Source organism: Dama dama, chromosome 1, assembly GCF_033118175.1.
Source record: "Dama dama isolate Ldn47 chromosome 1, ASM3311817v1, whole genome shotgun sequence".
Taxonomy (NCBI): domain Eukaryota; kingdom Metazoa; phylum Chordata; class Mammalia; order Artiodactyla; family Cervidae; genus Dama; species Dama dama.
This window is the reverse complement of record NC_083681.1, coordinates 74,445,627-74,460,459: the sequence shown is the minus strand read 5'-3', so window position 1 is coordinate 74,460,459 and position 14,833 is coordinate 74,445,627. Positions and strand designations below refer to the sequence as shown.

The 14,833-nt window shown below is 56.9% G+C and overlaps 1 protein-coding gene across 6 annotated transcripts in view; it reads right to left on the bottom strand.

The window, feature by feature from the left end:
* DGKZ (diacylglycerol kinase zeta) overlaps nucleotides 1-14,489 on the bottom strand; it is a 44,184-nt gene extending 29,695 nt beyond the window's left edge. For 2 of the 6 annotated variants that reach the window (XM_061152713.1, XM_061152723.1), the window contains exon 1: nucleotides 14,284-14,489. In XM_061152713.1, the coding sequence (XP_061008696.1) occupies nucleotides 14,284-14,474 (191 nt within the window). In that variant the 5' untranslated portion in view covers nucleotides 14,475-14,489. Of the gene's footprint in view, nucleotides 1-1,485; nucleotides 1,664-3,998; nucleotides 4,178-14,283 lie in introns of those variants that run through there. The other 4 variants (XM_061152741.1, XM_061152759.1, XM_061152733.1 and 1 more) reach the window with 3 other exon arrangements.
* Nucleotides 14,490-14,833: the final 344 nt, after the last annotated feature.

The window sequence follows — 14,833 nt, the reverse complement described above, 5'->3', positions numbered from 1 at the left end:
ACAGGTCAGAAGAGCCTGACACTTGGTGCCCTGTGGGCAGGGACAGGAAGCCTCTGGCGGAGCCCCCCCTCCCCCTCACGAGCCTGTGAACATTGGAGGCGACATCCTGCGGAGCTGGGTGTCAACTGCTCCCTCTTGCAGGGCTGTGGGTGACAAAACAAAGGCACGAGTCGCTTTGCGCCCTTTCCCGTTTGATGTGACACCGAAGCCTGCGCGGTTTCACAAGGGCCTACGGAGGGAGCTCCACCTGCCCGTGTGAGGATCCAGATCTGCGGGCTTGGCGACACTGTGCAGGGGCAAAGAGCAGGGCCGCCAGAGGGAGCAGGTCAGCATCACAGGAACGCCAACCTGTACAGGAAAAAGCTGCCCGTGTTATTGGTGGGTGAGGTCACCTCTGGGGAAGGGACAGGGCAAAGCTCGGGGCGTGGGGGGCCCCCAGTACCATGAAGCCTGGACAACTGAGAGCAAGTGAGCAGGAGGCCCTGGGCACACTCCAAGTGGTCAGAGTCCAATCTGAGTTAGCTCTGGGGTCCTGAGCTGATTGGCTGCAAGCTCCGCGGCCGCTGGCGAGAAGGCCAGGGTGAGCCAGGAGAAAACCCAGGGAGCCAGGTGGCAGCACTCACGGGCCCCACCTCCTCTCACCTTACACCCGGACTGCAGGGGCAGGAAGCGGCTCCAGGCCAACGCCAGCACACAGGCCCCTGGCGCCTTCCACTCAGTCTTTCCACACCCTCCCCCAGAGTCCTGGTCAAAGCCCTGTCACAGGCACAAGATGGTGACATTTGGCGTGCTGGGGGAGGGGGCGAGACAAAGCTTGAAAGAACCAGCACCCCATCCCTTTCCCAGCAGGACTAGATGGGGGCAGAGGGGGATATGTCTACTCCCCAGCAGAGGTTGCGGGGCCTCCCTGCTAAATCAGAGCAGTGTAGAACAGGTGGTCAGACTACCCCACCCCCCACCCCAAGGAGCAGCTTAAAATGCCCAGCGATTAAATCGGTGACCAGGGCTGCGGGGACAGGCACGGGTCGTGACAGTAGGATCCAGGAGGCCACGTTCTGCGGATGCCATGCAGCTCGGTGGTAGGCAACCCGGCCACCCGGAGGACCAGGGTGACGACGACGACTTGACTGCCCACCTCCCTGGGGCCGGGAGGTTCAGAGGGCGCCCGGTTCCCATCAGTGCCAAGAAAGGGGATCGTGACTAGTCGTGGGGGCCCGATCCGCTGGTGCCAGGGGGTTAGGTGATTCTGCCTCTCTGCTGGAGAGCTAGAAGCCGCCCCTTGTCCCAGAGAAGGCGCGTTGAGCTGCCGGTGCCAGAGAATGACACCTCCCCACCCACCCGGTGACAGTGCCCAGACGCCGGGGGCGGACCACCCCCATGCAGAGCCCAACGCCAAGACAGCCCGGATCGCCAGCGCGCAGGTACACCCCGCCCGGGGTCAACACCAGGTGGCCGAGGGATGCTTCCCGCCGCCGCCGCGCTCACCTGTGCCCGAAGAGCCGCAGCCCTGGGAAGCGCCGCTTGCTGAGACGCCGCGGCGCCTTGTCCGGCTCGGGACCCGCGTCGCGCTCGGAGCCGCTGGACGAGGCGGAGGCCGACTCGGAGTCGCTGCTCCGGGCCTCGGGGCTGCCGTCCCGCGGCTCCATCCGGCCCTAGCCCCGGCCGGCGGCGGGCCCGCGGGAGACGCCCATGCCGGGCCGGCGGCCGGGGCTCAGCACGCCGGCTCCTCAGCGCCCGCCTCGGCCATGGCGCGCGCTGACTCCGCCCGCCCCGCGCCGCGCGCCCCCGCGCCCCACGCCCAGGTGCCGGGGAAGCGGCCGCCGCCGCTCCAGGAAGTGCCGCCAGCTGCGGCCGCAGGACCCCGCATAGCTGGCCGGGCCGCTGCCTGCCCCGCCGCCGAGCACGCCCCCTCGGTTACGCGGCGGCGCCCGGCCCGCCGCGCCCTCTGCCGGCGGCCCGCCGAGCCGCAAGCCGCCTGGGCCGCCAGAGGGGCGGGGCGGGACCGAGGGAGGGGGTGGGGCCGCAGAGGCCCCGCCCACGAGCCCCAGCGGCTGCCCCGCCCACGAGCCCGAGCCGGTCCGCCGCCCGGATCCGATCGCGTCTCCAGCCTGACACGCCCGCGCGGCCCGCGAACCCGGACACGCGCAACCTTGTTTTCTTCCTCTCAGCCTCCGCCTCCCCCACCGGGCCACCCACATGCTCACAACTGAGCACTCGCGAGGGGGGCTGTCGCCACCTCCCCTCCCACGTCTACAGGGAGTAGACACCTCTCTCGCACACCGGGTGCCCGTCACGGCCACTTAGGGCAGCTCCACCCGTACTCGCTCGGCTCTCCGAAATCACGCCCACGGGAACAAAAGTCACACGGCGCCCCCGGCACACACGGAAACAAACGCCTCGCACACGACTACGCTCACCCATTACTCAAGTCGAGCACTTCCCACCCCCAGCTTCTCACACTTCAGAGATTTTATACCAGGACCAAAGTCACTGAAGGACCCTCGCGCACACCAGGGACACGTTTGTTACACAAATTCATCTTTCCACGTCTCTGCAAGGCTGTTTCTAGCACTGTCACACTCCCAGAACATGGCACTTTCCCAACACAATCTGCGAGGGGACCTGTAGATCTCTCACACCACAGGACTCACCTGCACGTCTCTCACACACAAATACGTAGACAAAAGGAAGGACCACACTGTCATTCCCCAACCTACATGCCGTCCGCGAACACATACGTCTGTCTTCTATGCTCAAATATAACCCAGGACAATGGTTACACGTTGCATCCCCCTCAAGTATACCTTGTACGTTTCTGCTCAGTCACATCCGACAGTTTGTGACTTTTTGAGCCCATCAGGCTCCTCTGTCCACGGGATTTTTTCCAGGCAAGAATACTGGAGTGGGTTGCTAGTTTCTCCTCCAGGGGATCTTCCTGACCCAGGGATCGAACCTGTGTCTCCTGTGACTCCTGCCTTGGCAGGTGGATTCTTTACCAGAGTCACCTCGGCTTTGCTCCATATACCTTTACTCACCTAGAAGTGTACCTCACAGACATACAAACACACCCCCTCAGACAGCAAAGTTTGTCCCCTTCTGGAGATGAGGAAAACCGCTGGAACTAGAGCAGTCACCTGTGGTTGGCAAGGCCAGCACACACACACTTGAGAATCAGCAGCTCGGGGGCTACCTCTGATAGCTCCTGCAGGGCGGCCAGGCGGCTGGAGAGTATGGTCTTCTCCCTCCAGCACTGCCACCCTGATGCCCATATGAGGTGCCCGCTGTTTCTGTTAGCACTCCTCTCTGCAAAGCCACATCCTGTGTCACTTCACTTTCACCCTCTCTGGGGTTCTGGCAGCCCATTTTCCAGCCTCAGCCAGCCACATACAGCCAGTGCTGGGAGCTGTGACATGTGGGCAGGCTTGCCTTTCGAAACCAATAGTCACCATCCAGAAGCTCAGAACCTTCTCCCAGCTTCCTTCGAGTTTCCTCCCGGCCTGGACCAGGCATGGGGTACCACCCCCTGGAGTGCTCCCACCAGCAGCAGGTGCCAGAGCAGCAGTGAAATCCCCCAGGGGGCTGGACACGGTCCTCCTCGGGTGCCTGGGACCCTTTGGGAAAGTTTCCCAATGGCTCTGACCAAGCTCTGAGCAGGGAGATCAGAGGCAGCTGAAGACCCTGCTGATTCTGTGCAAGACATCCACTGCCACATTCCTGTGGGGGCTTCTCTTCCCAGATCCCGTTGCTGTTAGCTCCCTCGACTCCGCCTTCTGCAAGCTCAGCCCCCTGCCACACTGCCCCCCAGCAGTTCCAACATCAGAGCCCCTCTTACGCTGCCAGGAAGCCCTCTGTCCTTTTCCGAGCCTCTGCAGAGCCACCGGACACAGGGAGAGGGGCAACCCCACTTCGGCTGACTCCCCTACCCCAGATAAAAGGCTCATGGAGGGACTGAGGGCCAAAGGTCCCTGTGTCCATTCTCAGGCCGCCCAAGTACCTACTGAGACTGGGGGACCTCGGCTGGGATCTGTGGGACGTCCCAGGAGCGGTAGCGCCACATCTGTCTCAGAGCCCCGGGCCGCTCCCCTTCTTCCGTCGCCAGAAGCTCCGTGGGGCCAAGAGCTGCAGCCTCATCGCAGCCTCCCCCAGTACTGCGGCCGGCCCCCCGTGCGCTCATCCTGCCCGGCGACTCTCTTCCTCTTTCGGCACTTCCTGACCCGGGGGCCCTGCGAGAGGCCGGCCGGCTGCCCCGGAGAGGACCACAGGCCTCGCAGACGCCTTCCGCTGGCCAGGGCAGGAGGCTGGCTGGCAAGAAGGGCTTACCAGCCCGAGAGGGCGAGAGGCAGGTGAGGACAAGCCCGGCCCAGCAGTCAGGAGACAATACCAAGTCAGAGGCTGCCAGGCAGCCGGCAGGCCTGCCCAGGCTGGGATCTGAACCTCGGCCCCCGTCTGGCCTCCCTCTCCGCCTAACAGCTCTGATCTTCACCTCTTGGTCCTGCCGAGGCCGCCCCCTTCATCACCACCACCGGGTGCCCTGGGACCATGCCCAGCCTGCATGCAGCTCTGTCTCCTCTCAGCCCTGTGAGCACCACACTGCCTAACACAGGGTCAGGCACACAGAATGTGGCGGAGTGGAAAGGTAACTGGAATGGAACTAGATGATGTGGTCCTACATCCTGTTTCTGCCCCTTACCAGCTGTGTACCCTGGTCCGAGAGGTCTGTCTCTCCAAGGTCACCTGAAATCCTTTTAGGAATAAGGTAGGCTATAAATAGATAGACTAGGGAACACGCGTGTCAGGGAGCTTTTTTGAGCCTCTATTTTCTCATCTGTAATGTCGAAGGGGGCACTACAAATAACTAAGCTCCTGGAGTTTTTTGTTGTCGTTTCTTTGGTAAGTCGCGTCCGACTCTGCGACCCCATAGGCTGTAGCCCACCAGGCTCCTCTGTTGGTGGGATTTCCCTGGCAAGAATACCGGAGTGGGTTGCCATTGCCTTCTGCAGGGGATCTTCCCGACCCCGGGATTGAACCAGCGTCTCCTAGTTTTAGGAGGGTTAAATAAGAGGCAAAAGGATTTATAAATTAATTCATTCAGTAAACAGTTGCTGAGTGCCTTCTGCGCATCAGGCTCCAGATCAGACTGGACAGCAGTGTGCAAGGAGCACACGCTCTAACCTCATGTTGTTGCTTAAATTCTATTCTAAACAAATCATATATGAAAGAATGTCAGGGGATGAGATGAGATGAGCTACAGAGAAAAATGAAGCCATGGTGAAGGGGGAAGAGGAGGATAATGGAGATGTTCCCTGAAGAGGCAACAGTTGAGAACAGATTCGAATGAATTGAGAGAGTAAAAGATGTGACTTCCTGGGAGAACAGCAGTCCAGGTGGAAGAAGCAGTCAGAGCAAAGACCCTTTGAGTAGGAATGTACTGGATGTGTCTAAAGAATAGCAAAGAGGCCACACTGGGTGGACTTTGAGGCCATTTCTGAGAATTTGCTAAATAAATAGTAAGGCATATATTTACTCTTTATTATTAGGGTTGGTTCTGGGATGGAAATCATACCTTCCTCAAGCACTCTTTAATCATGCTGCTCTATAATTAGTTCTTTAGCTCTATATGTGTTTGTTACCCCAGAAAGGCTGTAAATTTCTCGAGGACAGAAACGGTGTCAGTTTAGGTCAGTTCAATAAATATTGACACTACAGAACCTGCAGACACAGGAATGAATGTACACGGTGCCCTTCCAGCCCTTAGAAACCTCATCTGGGGACTTCCTTGGTCGTCCAGTGGCTCCCAATGCAGGGGGCCAGGGTTTGATCCCTGGTCAGGGAACTGGATCTCACATGTGAGAACTAAAATTCCACGTGCCGCAACAAAGACCTGACACAGCCAAATAAATAAGTAAACAAATATTAATTAAAAAAAGAAAGAAACCTCTGTCCGGGGCTGTAATCACCTTTGCGGCCCTCATGACTGGAACATAATACTTCTCATCAACTATTCGTTTCATAAATCACACTATGTCATGCATAAGTAATACTTGGTAATAATAATAATGATAAATAGCTAATATTTCTTGGACATTACTGTGCCCCAAACCTTGAACTCCTGTGACAACCTTATGACATAGATCTTGTTATTTCCCCCCTTTGACTGATGGGGAACCTGAGGCACAGAGTGGCTAAGCTCATTTGTCCAAGGGGACCCAGCCTGTGAGTGGTAGAAATAAGACTTTCACCCCCGAGTCGGTACCCGTGAATAAGACATCCTACTGTCCCTGTGGGGTTGGGGACAGAGCCAGGTAATGCCACTGAGGCTTGGCACCCCCTTTCCCAGGGCTTCTGCCTCCAGCCCATCATCCTGCCTCGATCAAGGCGGGTCCTGTGTAAAGCCTCAACAGAGACTCTGCCAGCCAGGCCGAGGCCTATACTAGAAGGAGGCTGTTGCAGGGCCTTGTCTTCCCCCACCCCCCAGGGATTCTGGAAGTAGCTTGAACAGTTAAACAGAGGAAATGGGGCTGGGCTTGTTTTCAGTGAGGCTTCTGGCAGCCCTGGAGCAGCAGAGAGCAGGAAATGTGACTCCTGGAGGGGAAGCCAGGCAGGCTGGGGACTCTGAGAGATAGAGCAGCCTGGCTGTGGACCACGGTCCCTGCGGGCTTGTACTCACTGAAGCTGTCGGTGCTTTGAAGGTGGGGTGGGGAAGACGAGGCTGGAAGGGACAGGTGCACAGGGCCGGGGAGAATGCCCTTGGCAATTCCTAGGACAAAGTGTGCCAGCAATGGGGAGCTGGGGACCCCTCAGAATCCACGCAGATACTCACAGGAAGAGGAATCTGGGTAAGAAAATTATTCTGGGCTTGGTCGAGGCCCCAGAGGATGGGGTGTTCTACTTTCCATGGCCTGGATGAGCGAGTGGGAGCTGGGGAAAAGAAATGTACCAGGGCACCAAACACGTAACCCATGGTCTGGACAGTCTCTGCTCTCAAAACCAGCCAAGCCAACCTCCTTGGCCTGACCTTCAGGGCTCCTTATGTTCTGGTTCCTTTCGTTTTGGCCTCTTGGTCCAAGTTTCCCTGCAGAGATGTTTCTCTCAGCTCACACCGTGCTGGTGCCTGCCTCTCAGTAAGTTCTCAATAAACATTTCTTCCCTCTTTCTTCACACTTCCTTTAACACGCTGCCCTCACCCCGCCACTCCATTCCGCTTATGCTGCTTCCTTTGCCCCATCTGCCCATAGAGCTTGGCCAATCTGAACCTCCATCTTGCAAAACCCCAGTCCCCAAAGCAGAAAAAAAAAAACAAAAAAAACGGGAAGGTGGAAAGAGTTGGGTCAAACCCCAGAGCTTGCTGTGCAATGCTGGGCAAATCACTTAACATCTCTGGGTTGGACCAGATGGTTTCTAAATCTTGTCCAGCTCTGACAGTTTCATTTGAATCTCCTTCCCTGATCTCCAGGTTTCCACTCATTCATTCATTCATATGACACATATTTTATAAAGACCTACTAAGTGAAAGGGGACGACAGAGGATGAGATGGTTGGATGGCATCACCGACGCGAGAGATGTGAGTTTGAGTAAGCTCCGGGAGTTGGTGATGGACAGGGAAGCCTGGCATGCTGCAGTCCACGGGGTCGCAAAGAGTCGGACACGACTGAGAGTCGGACATGACTGAGCGACTGAAGTGTCGAGTGCTGCTCTAGAGTTAGTCCTCCTACCCCACTGATGTCTCTCTGACATTCATCTTTTTTCCCCCCAGATACTCCTCCATTATATGACTTTTTCTGCATACGCAGTCTTATCTCCTTACAGGATTCCTGACCCCAGTGTTGCTTCTGGCTCTGTGCTGGATGCATAGGATGTGCTTAGTAACTTCCTATGGAAGTTGAAATGAGCTGAATATAGGAGCCCAACAGGCGGAGCAGAGGGAGGGAGCTGGCTTCCTGTTTGCATGACTGGCTGCATGAGACATGGGGGATTTTTGGAGCCCATGTCCCTTCCCAGCAGCTAAGTCTGTGATCCAGGTACCTGCCGGAGTCCTTGGGAGCAAGCTAGAGCCCCAAAACACCTGCCGATCCACAGAGGAGACAGATGTACCTGAGCTGGGCTGCAGGTGCTGCTGGCTAGTGACAGATGGAATTTTGATTAGGCTCCTTCTGGGTAGCCTCATTAAAGTCATGTGTGGGAGGAAATCTGGAGGAGGGCCTGGGGGCCCTTTCCCACTGGGGCAAGAGAGCTGTGAATATAGCACAGGTGGCTCCAGAGTCATGGGTGGTCTCTCACACCATGATCTCTCTTGGAAACTGTCCTTCGGCACCTCCCAGGTGCCCAGGCTGGGGGAGGTGGGGCGCAGGGAAGGGGAGAGGGGCCTAGGTGTCTGTGCCCTTGCCTGGGGTTAGCTGGATCTGCCCTCAGGAGCTTCCTGTTGCTTCCAGCCTGGATGGTAGCACCAGACCTCTCAGGGCAAGATAAGCAGGCCCTTCAAGCCTCTCATCCCCATCTGTTGGATCACAAGCTCTGATTGCAGAACCACCTCCCAGCCCCCACACCCCTCTGCTATTATGCCTCCCAGTGATCTGTGCACTTAGTACAGACCCCAGAAGGAAAGATCCCTAAGGATGAAAGTCCAGGCCTTGGAAGCCTGACAAAGGGCTTTGGAGTGAAACTGACCTGAGTCTGGATGCTGGCTCTCCCAGTTACTGACTGTGGGATCTTAGCACATTGCTTAACGTCTCTGAGGCTCAGTTTCTCATCTGTAAGATGCTGCCCAGTGGTCCTTGGATTCTCCCTCACTCTATGAATCCTGATTAGCCGTCCTTCCCCAAACATCCATAGACCAAGAACCCTGGTTAAGCACAGAGGGGCCCAGCAGAAAACAAATCTGTTCCCAATGCCTTCTCTACCCACTTTGTGCACCCTCAAAGACACATTTCCTCCCTAGCCTGTGCTAAATTTGTCTTTGAGACCTGGATCCTTGAGGGCTTCTCTCAATGCTCTGATCTGCAACGGCACCAATGGAAGTGAAAATGAGACTCCAGCTCAGGCTTCCTGATGCCTTTTCAGCAGCACAGCAGAGAAGAACCTGTTCCAATGCATCTGCTGGAACTGGTCTTCCAGCTCCCCTCCAGAAAGGCCGCTGGTGCAAGAGGTGGGGGACATGGGATGCTGAGGGGGCCTGTCTCAAGCACCCTGGGCCAAAATAGGGTCTGATAAGGCCCACTTTCTGGAATCCCAATCCCGACACAGCTGCCTTCGCGATAAGCCTGGCCCCACCTCTGGGCACAGCCCTCCCTGCTGGCCTTTGACTCACTAGTCAGCAAGGACCTCAGGTCCCTGAGGGGAGGAAGGAGTTCCGGGCTGGGCCTGGGCCCCCGCCCTTCCCAAAGGAAGGAAAATGATAGACCCCCCAGCTTCCGGCTTCCTCTGGCAGTGGGCCCCCTCCTTCAGCTCCAGCTCAGCTCTCTGCCCCCGGTTTTTGCATTTTTAATTCAGGACAGAATGTGATCTCTTGCAGCTCCTTGCTTTATCCTGTTGCTATTTAAATTACAAATCGGCCCCATCTCCCTGTCACTCTTGGGTTATTTTTAGCTTCTGGTAAATAGCAGCAGGGAGAGTCGAATCAGGTGCCCCTCCCTCGAGGAGCTTTGTACCCGCAGTCCCATGCCCACAGCAGGGGGCACCCTCCCCTGCCAGCTGGCACCCCTGATCTCTTCCCCCCAGCCTCTCTGTAGGGGTGGAGGGGGCGAGTGAGGACTACAGTCTGGGGACATGCACACATGCTCAATCTTTGCTCTTGCACTCGGTTGCTCAGTCATCTCCGACTCTTTGTGACCCCATGGACAATAGCCCGCCAGGCTCTTCTGTCCCTGGGATTCTCCAGGCAAGAATACTGGAGGGGGCTGCCATTTCCTCCTCCGGGAGATCTTCCCGACCGAGGGATCAAACCTGCACCTCTTGTGTCTCCTGCATTGGCAGGTGGATTCTTTACCACGAGCGCCACCTGGAAAGCCCTCCCTTTGTTGAACTCTCACTCCCGGTCTCACCAAGCATCCATTGTTCCAGGCCAACCTTGTTAAGGGACCTTTCTGGCCTGCCCTGCACCCCCAACCCACAAGGAGATCCAGCTAGAGAGGGTAGAAGATCTAACTTCTGTCTCACTCCTGCTAAAAGTCAGGAACTTTACATGTCTTATTTCATCTTGCCAGCCACCTTCTAGTACAGGTATTACTGTTCCTATTTTCCATAGAGGAAATGAGGTCAGAGGTGAAAGTGATTTACCCAGCTAGGAAGCGGCAGAGCTGGAATTCGAATCCAGATTTCTCTGACCCTGTCTCTCTCAGTGCAATGCATGTGCCAATTTGCTCAATGCCCAGGTTTGTTCCTAATGCCCACCATCAGCTGTCTTTCCCAAGTGTTCGTCTCATGCCCATCTGCTGGATCAGGGGTTGGCAAGCTATGGCCAGTGGACTACATCTGGCCCGCTGCCTGATTTTGTGGGGCTGTGAGCTAAGAATGGTCTTTACAATTTTAAGTGGTTGGAAAAAAAAGCTAAAGAATAATATTTGTGACAGTAGAAATCATATGAAATTTAAAGTTCAGTGCCTATAAATAAAGTTTTACTGGAATCCAGTCACGCTCATTGGTTTCCATATTGTGTACGTCTGCGTTTGCAGTGATGGCAGAGCAGAGCTACAGGACCATGTGACCTGCAAAGCTGGAAATATTTACTGCCTGGCCCTGGACTGAATCATACTTCTGTCAAGAGAAGAATGTTATCTCATACATGTATCTCATACAGCGTCTGGCCCAGAGTCAGCTCCAGACAGAGGTGCTGGTACTCCTTTAAGGTCTTTCTAGGGCCACGACTGATGCTGGGAAAGATTGAAGGCAGGAGAAGGGGATGACAGAGGATGACATGGTTGGATGGTATCACCGACTCAGTGGACATGGGTTTGAGTAAACTCTGGGAGTTGGTGGTGGACAGGGAGGCCTGGTGTGCTGCAGTCTGTGGGGTCACAAAGAGTCGGACACAACTGAGCGACTGAACTGACTGATTGAGGGCCACAGCAGCATCCAGTAAGGGAATGTCCCTGCCAGCCACACCCCCAATGATCCAGCTCACTTTTTACCTTTTGTCTATCTCCTCCAGCTTCTCTATAGGTAAAGCCTGTGGTTTCCAAACCTACTTGACTATCAGAATTATTGGGGGAGGTTTTTCTTTTCCACCCATTTTACTATTTTAAATTCTTTTTGTTTATTTTAATCTTATTTATTTACTTATTTGGCTGTGCCGAGCCTTAGTTGCAACATGTGGGATCTAGTTCCCTAGATCGAGTCTGGGCCCCCTGCATTGGCAGCACGGAGTCTTAGGCACTGGACCACCTAGTAAAGTCCCACCTGGGGAAGGTTTTTAAAAGTCGAGATGCCCAGACCCAAGCCCAGACCCTCTGTATCAGGATCTCTAGGGAGGGCTTTAGAAATAATTGTAAAAGAGATCCTCAGCTGATCTGGGGTCTGGGATCCACTGGGCTTATCTCCAGAGGTTCAAGTTCTGCATCTTCTGACTGGTCCTTTCAGGCCAAAGCCAGTGTCTCTTATACCCCTGGCTTCCCCTAGGCTGGAGGCCACCCTCCAGTGGGCCTTGAGCTCAGTTCTTGAGTGCCTGGGAGTTTTCCTTAGGCCCAGAGGCAGAAACAAGGTGTCCTCCCACTTCCCTCCCCGCCAAGAGTTTCTCCTGCCAGAAACCTGCCGCCTCTCCATCCCCGTGAAGCAGCTGCCAGGGCTGCTTCCAGCCCACACCCCCGGAGCTGCTGCGGGGTGGAAGGGAACCTATTTCCCAGAAACCCCCATGGCCCTAAAAGCTCCTACTGTCCTGCTGAAAACCCCCGTCCTCACTGACGTCAGAGGCAGCCAGGCCCAATCCCACTTCCGCTGCCACCCCTCGCCCTCGAATTTTTTTGCCCCCGCATTTCTGTCTAAAAGCCTTTTCTCTCTGTGAATGGCTTTCAACTGCTTTTCTTAGCAGCTCCTCACAGCAGGGTGGGAGGTTTAGCTGCGCGCCAGAGCTGCAGGGAACTGCAGGCAGGCGGAGGAGGTGGAAAGGCCCACGGCGGGCCTGAGCTCTGGCCAGCCCCCGGCGGCCTGGACGACAGTCACAGGGGAGGGCTGAGTCCTCCCACTGGGGTCCCGTGGGTGGACCTGGGCCCTGTCTCTTTCTCAGGGCTTCCTCCACCCTTCTTGCCCTGATGCTCTGTCCTGCCCTGGTCCTAAGACAAGACTTCTGGCCTTGCCTCCGGGTGTGAGGAGGCGCCTCACTTGATCTGTCCAGGTGTGGTGACAGCTGGAGTCCTCCATGGTGCTATTTTCTGCAGCCTTCACACAGGTGACCCAGAGGTCTCCCCATCTCCCCATCCTTTCACAGTCAGAGGGGAGCCACAGCCTGGTGACCCTGCGTCCTTAGTGACAAGAGGCCTCAGGTTTGGGCTGGGGAGCGCCCTCCACTCAGGAGCCGCTCTGGGCCAATCCCAGCCCTCGTGTCTGTCTCCGAGTGTGTGTGTGTTCCCGCATAGCATCTTCTCGGCCCTTGGGTCATTCTCTGCCTCCATCCCCCTAAGCATCTACTCCACATTGGCTTCCTTTTCAGCTCCAGATGCTGTTCAGTCCTGACCCACAACTTAAGGAAAACCTTGGGTCACTCTCTTATGTCACAGGTGAAGAACTGAGACCCAGAGAGAGAGAGAGAGAGTATGTGTCTAGCTTAAGGACACAACGCAAGTCACTGCCAAAAGTGGGAATACAAGCCAGGCCTCCCGACTCCCAGAGTAATATTTCTTCCATTTGATGCCCCATCACCCATCAGTCTCTTTGTTCTCTCTCCTCTCCCAGGAGACTTTCAGGGGCCCCTCTCTCTGCAACTAGGGGACAGATGATACCCTTCTCTCAGCACGGTGTTCTAGAAGAACTGCAGTCCAGGGTACCTTTGATTCCTTTCAGGCCTCAGACGGTAAAAGTAGGGCCATGGGAACCTCACCTCCTGCCCCATTTATTCTGAACATCTCACTTCATGGTGGTGGTGAAGTTCCCTCCCCTCATCTCTCATATCTCACCCCCCCCCCCCCGACACCCCGATGGTTTCATAGCCATTAAAAATACTGGAGTCCAGGAGTTCCCTGGTGGCCCAGTGGCTAAGTCTCTGCACTCCCAAAGCAAGGTGGCCTGGGTTTGACTCTTGATCAGGGAACTAGATCTCACATGCTGCAACTAAGACCCAGTGCAGCCAAATAAATAAACGTAAATATATGTTAAAAAGAAATTGGAGTCCTTCAAGCCCCCAGGACTGGTCAGTTTTAGGATATTCCTTCCCAGAAGCCCTAGGGAGGAGCAGGGCAGCCTCACACATCCCAAGTCCTCGGGGTTGTGAACAGAGAGATTTGTCCCCTCTAACCAGGCTGATGGCTCCAAGGACTGCAGATACCTTCATGTCCATGCCGGACCCCCCAAAGGTCACTCTGAGCCAGGGGCTTTTGAGAGGGGCAGCAAGTCCTGGTTGAGGCTGTGGTCTGGGAGATGGGGATGATAAGGGCTGTCCTCCACCCCGCTCTGATCCCTTCTCTGTGTAACTTACCCACCCCTTCTTGAGGAGCGGTCCTCCACCACCCCATCCCAAATCAGAGAAGTGGTCCCTGGGGCCCGCTGCTCCAGCTGATTCCTCCGGGCACAGGTGAAGGTAGGGTGGGAGGGCAAGTTTCAGTCTGCCGCCGGGATGCCACGGAGGATCTGCATGGGCAGAGGGGTCCACAGGGGGGTTCCTTCCCTTTCTCTAGGCAGCAGGGTCTCAGCCATGGTGGCAGGGAGGGCATCTCAGTCACTTCCACAGGCCAGCGCCTAGCACAGGGTCAGCCCCCAGGAAAGCTCAAGTAACACCTATTGAATGAAGGGGGGGGGTCCCTCTTTCCCCCAGAAGAAGGGCTGGGGGCATCACCTGGGTCTCCCCAGCAGACAGAGGTTTGTAAGGATCATATCTTGATTATTTTCCCCCCTCAGCGCCCAGTACAGAGCCTGACACGCAATTGGCGTCAGTAACTCCACGTTGAATGAACAGGGCTTTCACTATTACACGTTCATTAGAGGAAGGGCCGCAGAAGCTCCCCCGTGGACACAGACGACAGAGACCCCCTGGTAGTCGATTCTGAACCCCCAGGGCCTTCCAGGCAGGTGCCCCATGAGTCTTGATGGAAGGTGGGGGTGGTCCTAAGCGGCGGGTTCCCCTCTGCCCGCATCCTCCTTACCTGTAAGACACCTGTTTCCTTAGGTGCATCTGGCGGAACCGCTCCTCCACCGGGGGTCCGGCGGCCCCGCTCCGGGGTGCCTCGGCCTCCTGGCCTCGCCGGCAGCGCCTTCGCACCACCTCCTCCTCGGCCGCCCGGCCGCCGCCAGCCCCGTCCCCGCGGGGCCCTCCGCCGCCCGGCCCCTCGGCCATCCTGCGGCCGCCCGCTTCCCGCGGCTCCGGCGGCCTTTCGGGGTTCCCTGCTCAAGTTCAGTCTCCCTTCCTTCCGAGCCCGGGGCCGCGAGGCGGGGGTTGGGGGGTGGGGAGCGCGCGGTCCCGCACGTCCGTCCCGACGTCAGGGGCTCAGACGGCTGCTGGGCGCCGCGCCCGACAAGGGCCGGCGGGGAGCCACCCGCGCCCCTCGGGGGAGCGGTCTTGGTGGGTGTCAGGGTGCTGCCTGGTGAGCGCTGGGGGCGCCCCCCGGACGGCTGGAGCCCGAGCCCGGGCGCCGAGCGCGCTCCTGCAGCCGCAGCCGCTGCCGCGCACCCGGACTGTCACCTTAGAGACACCCG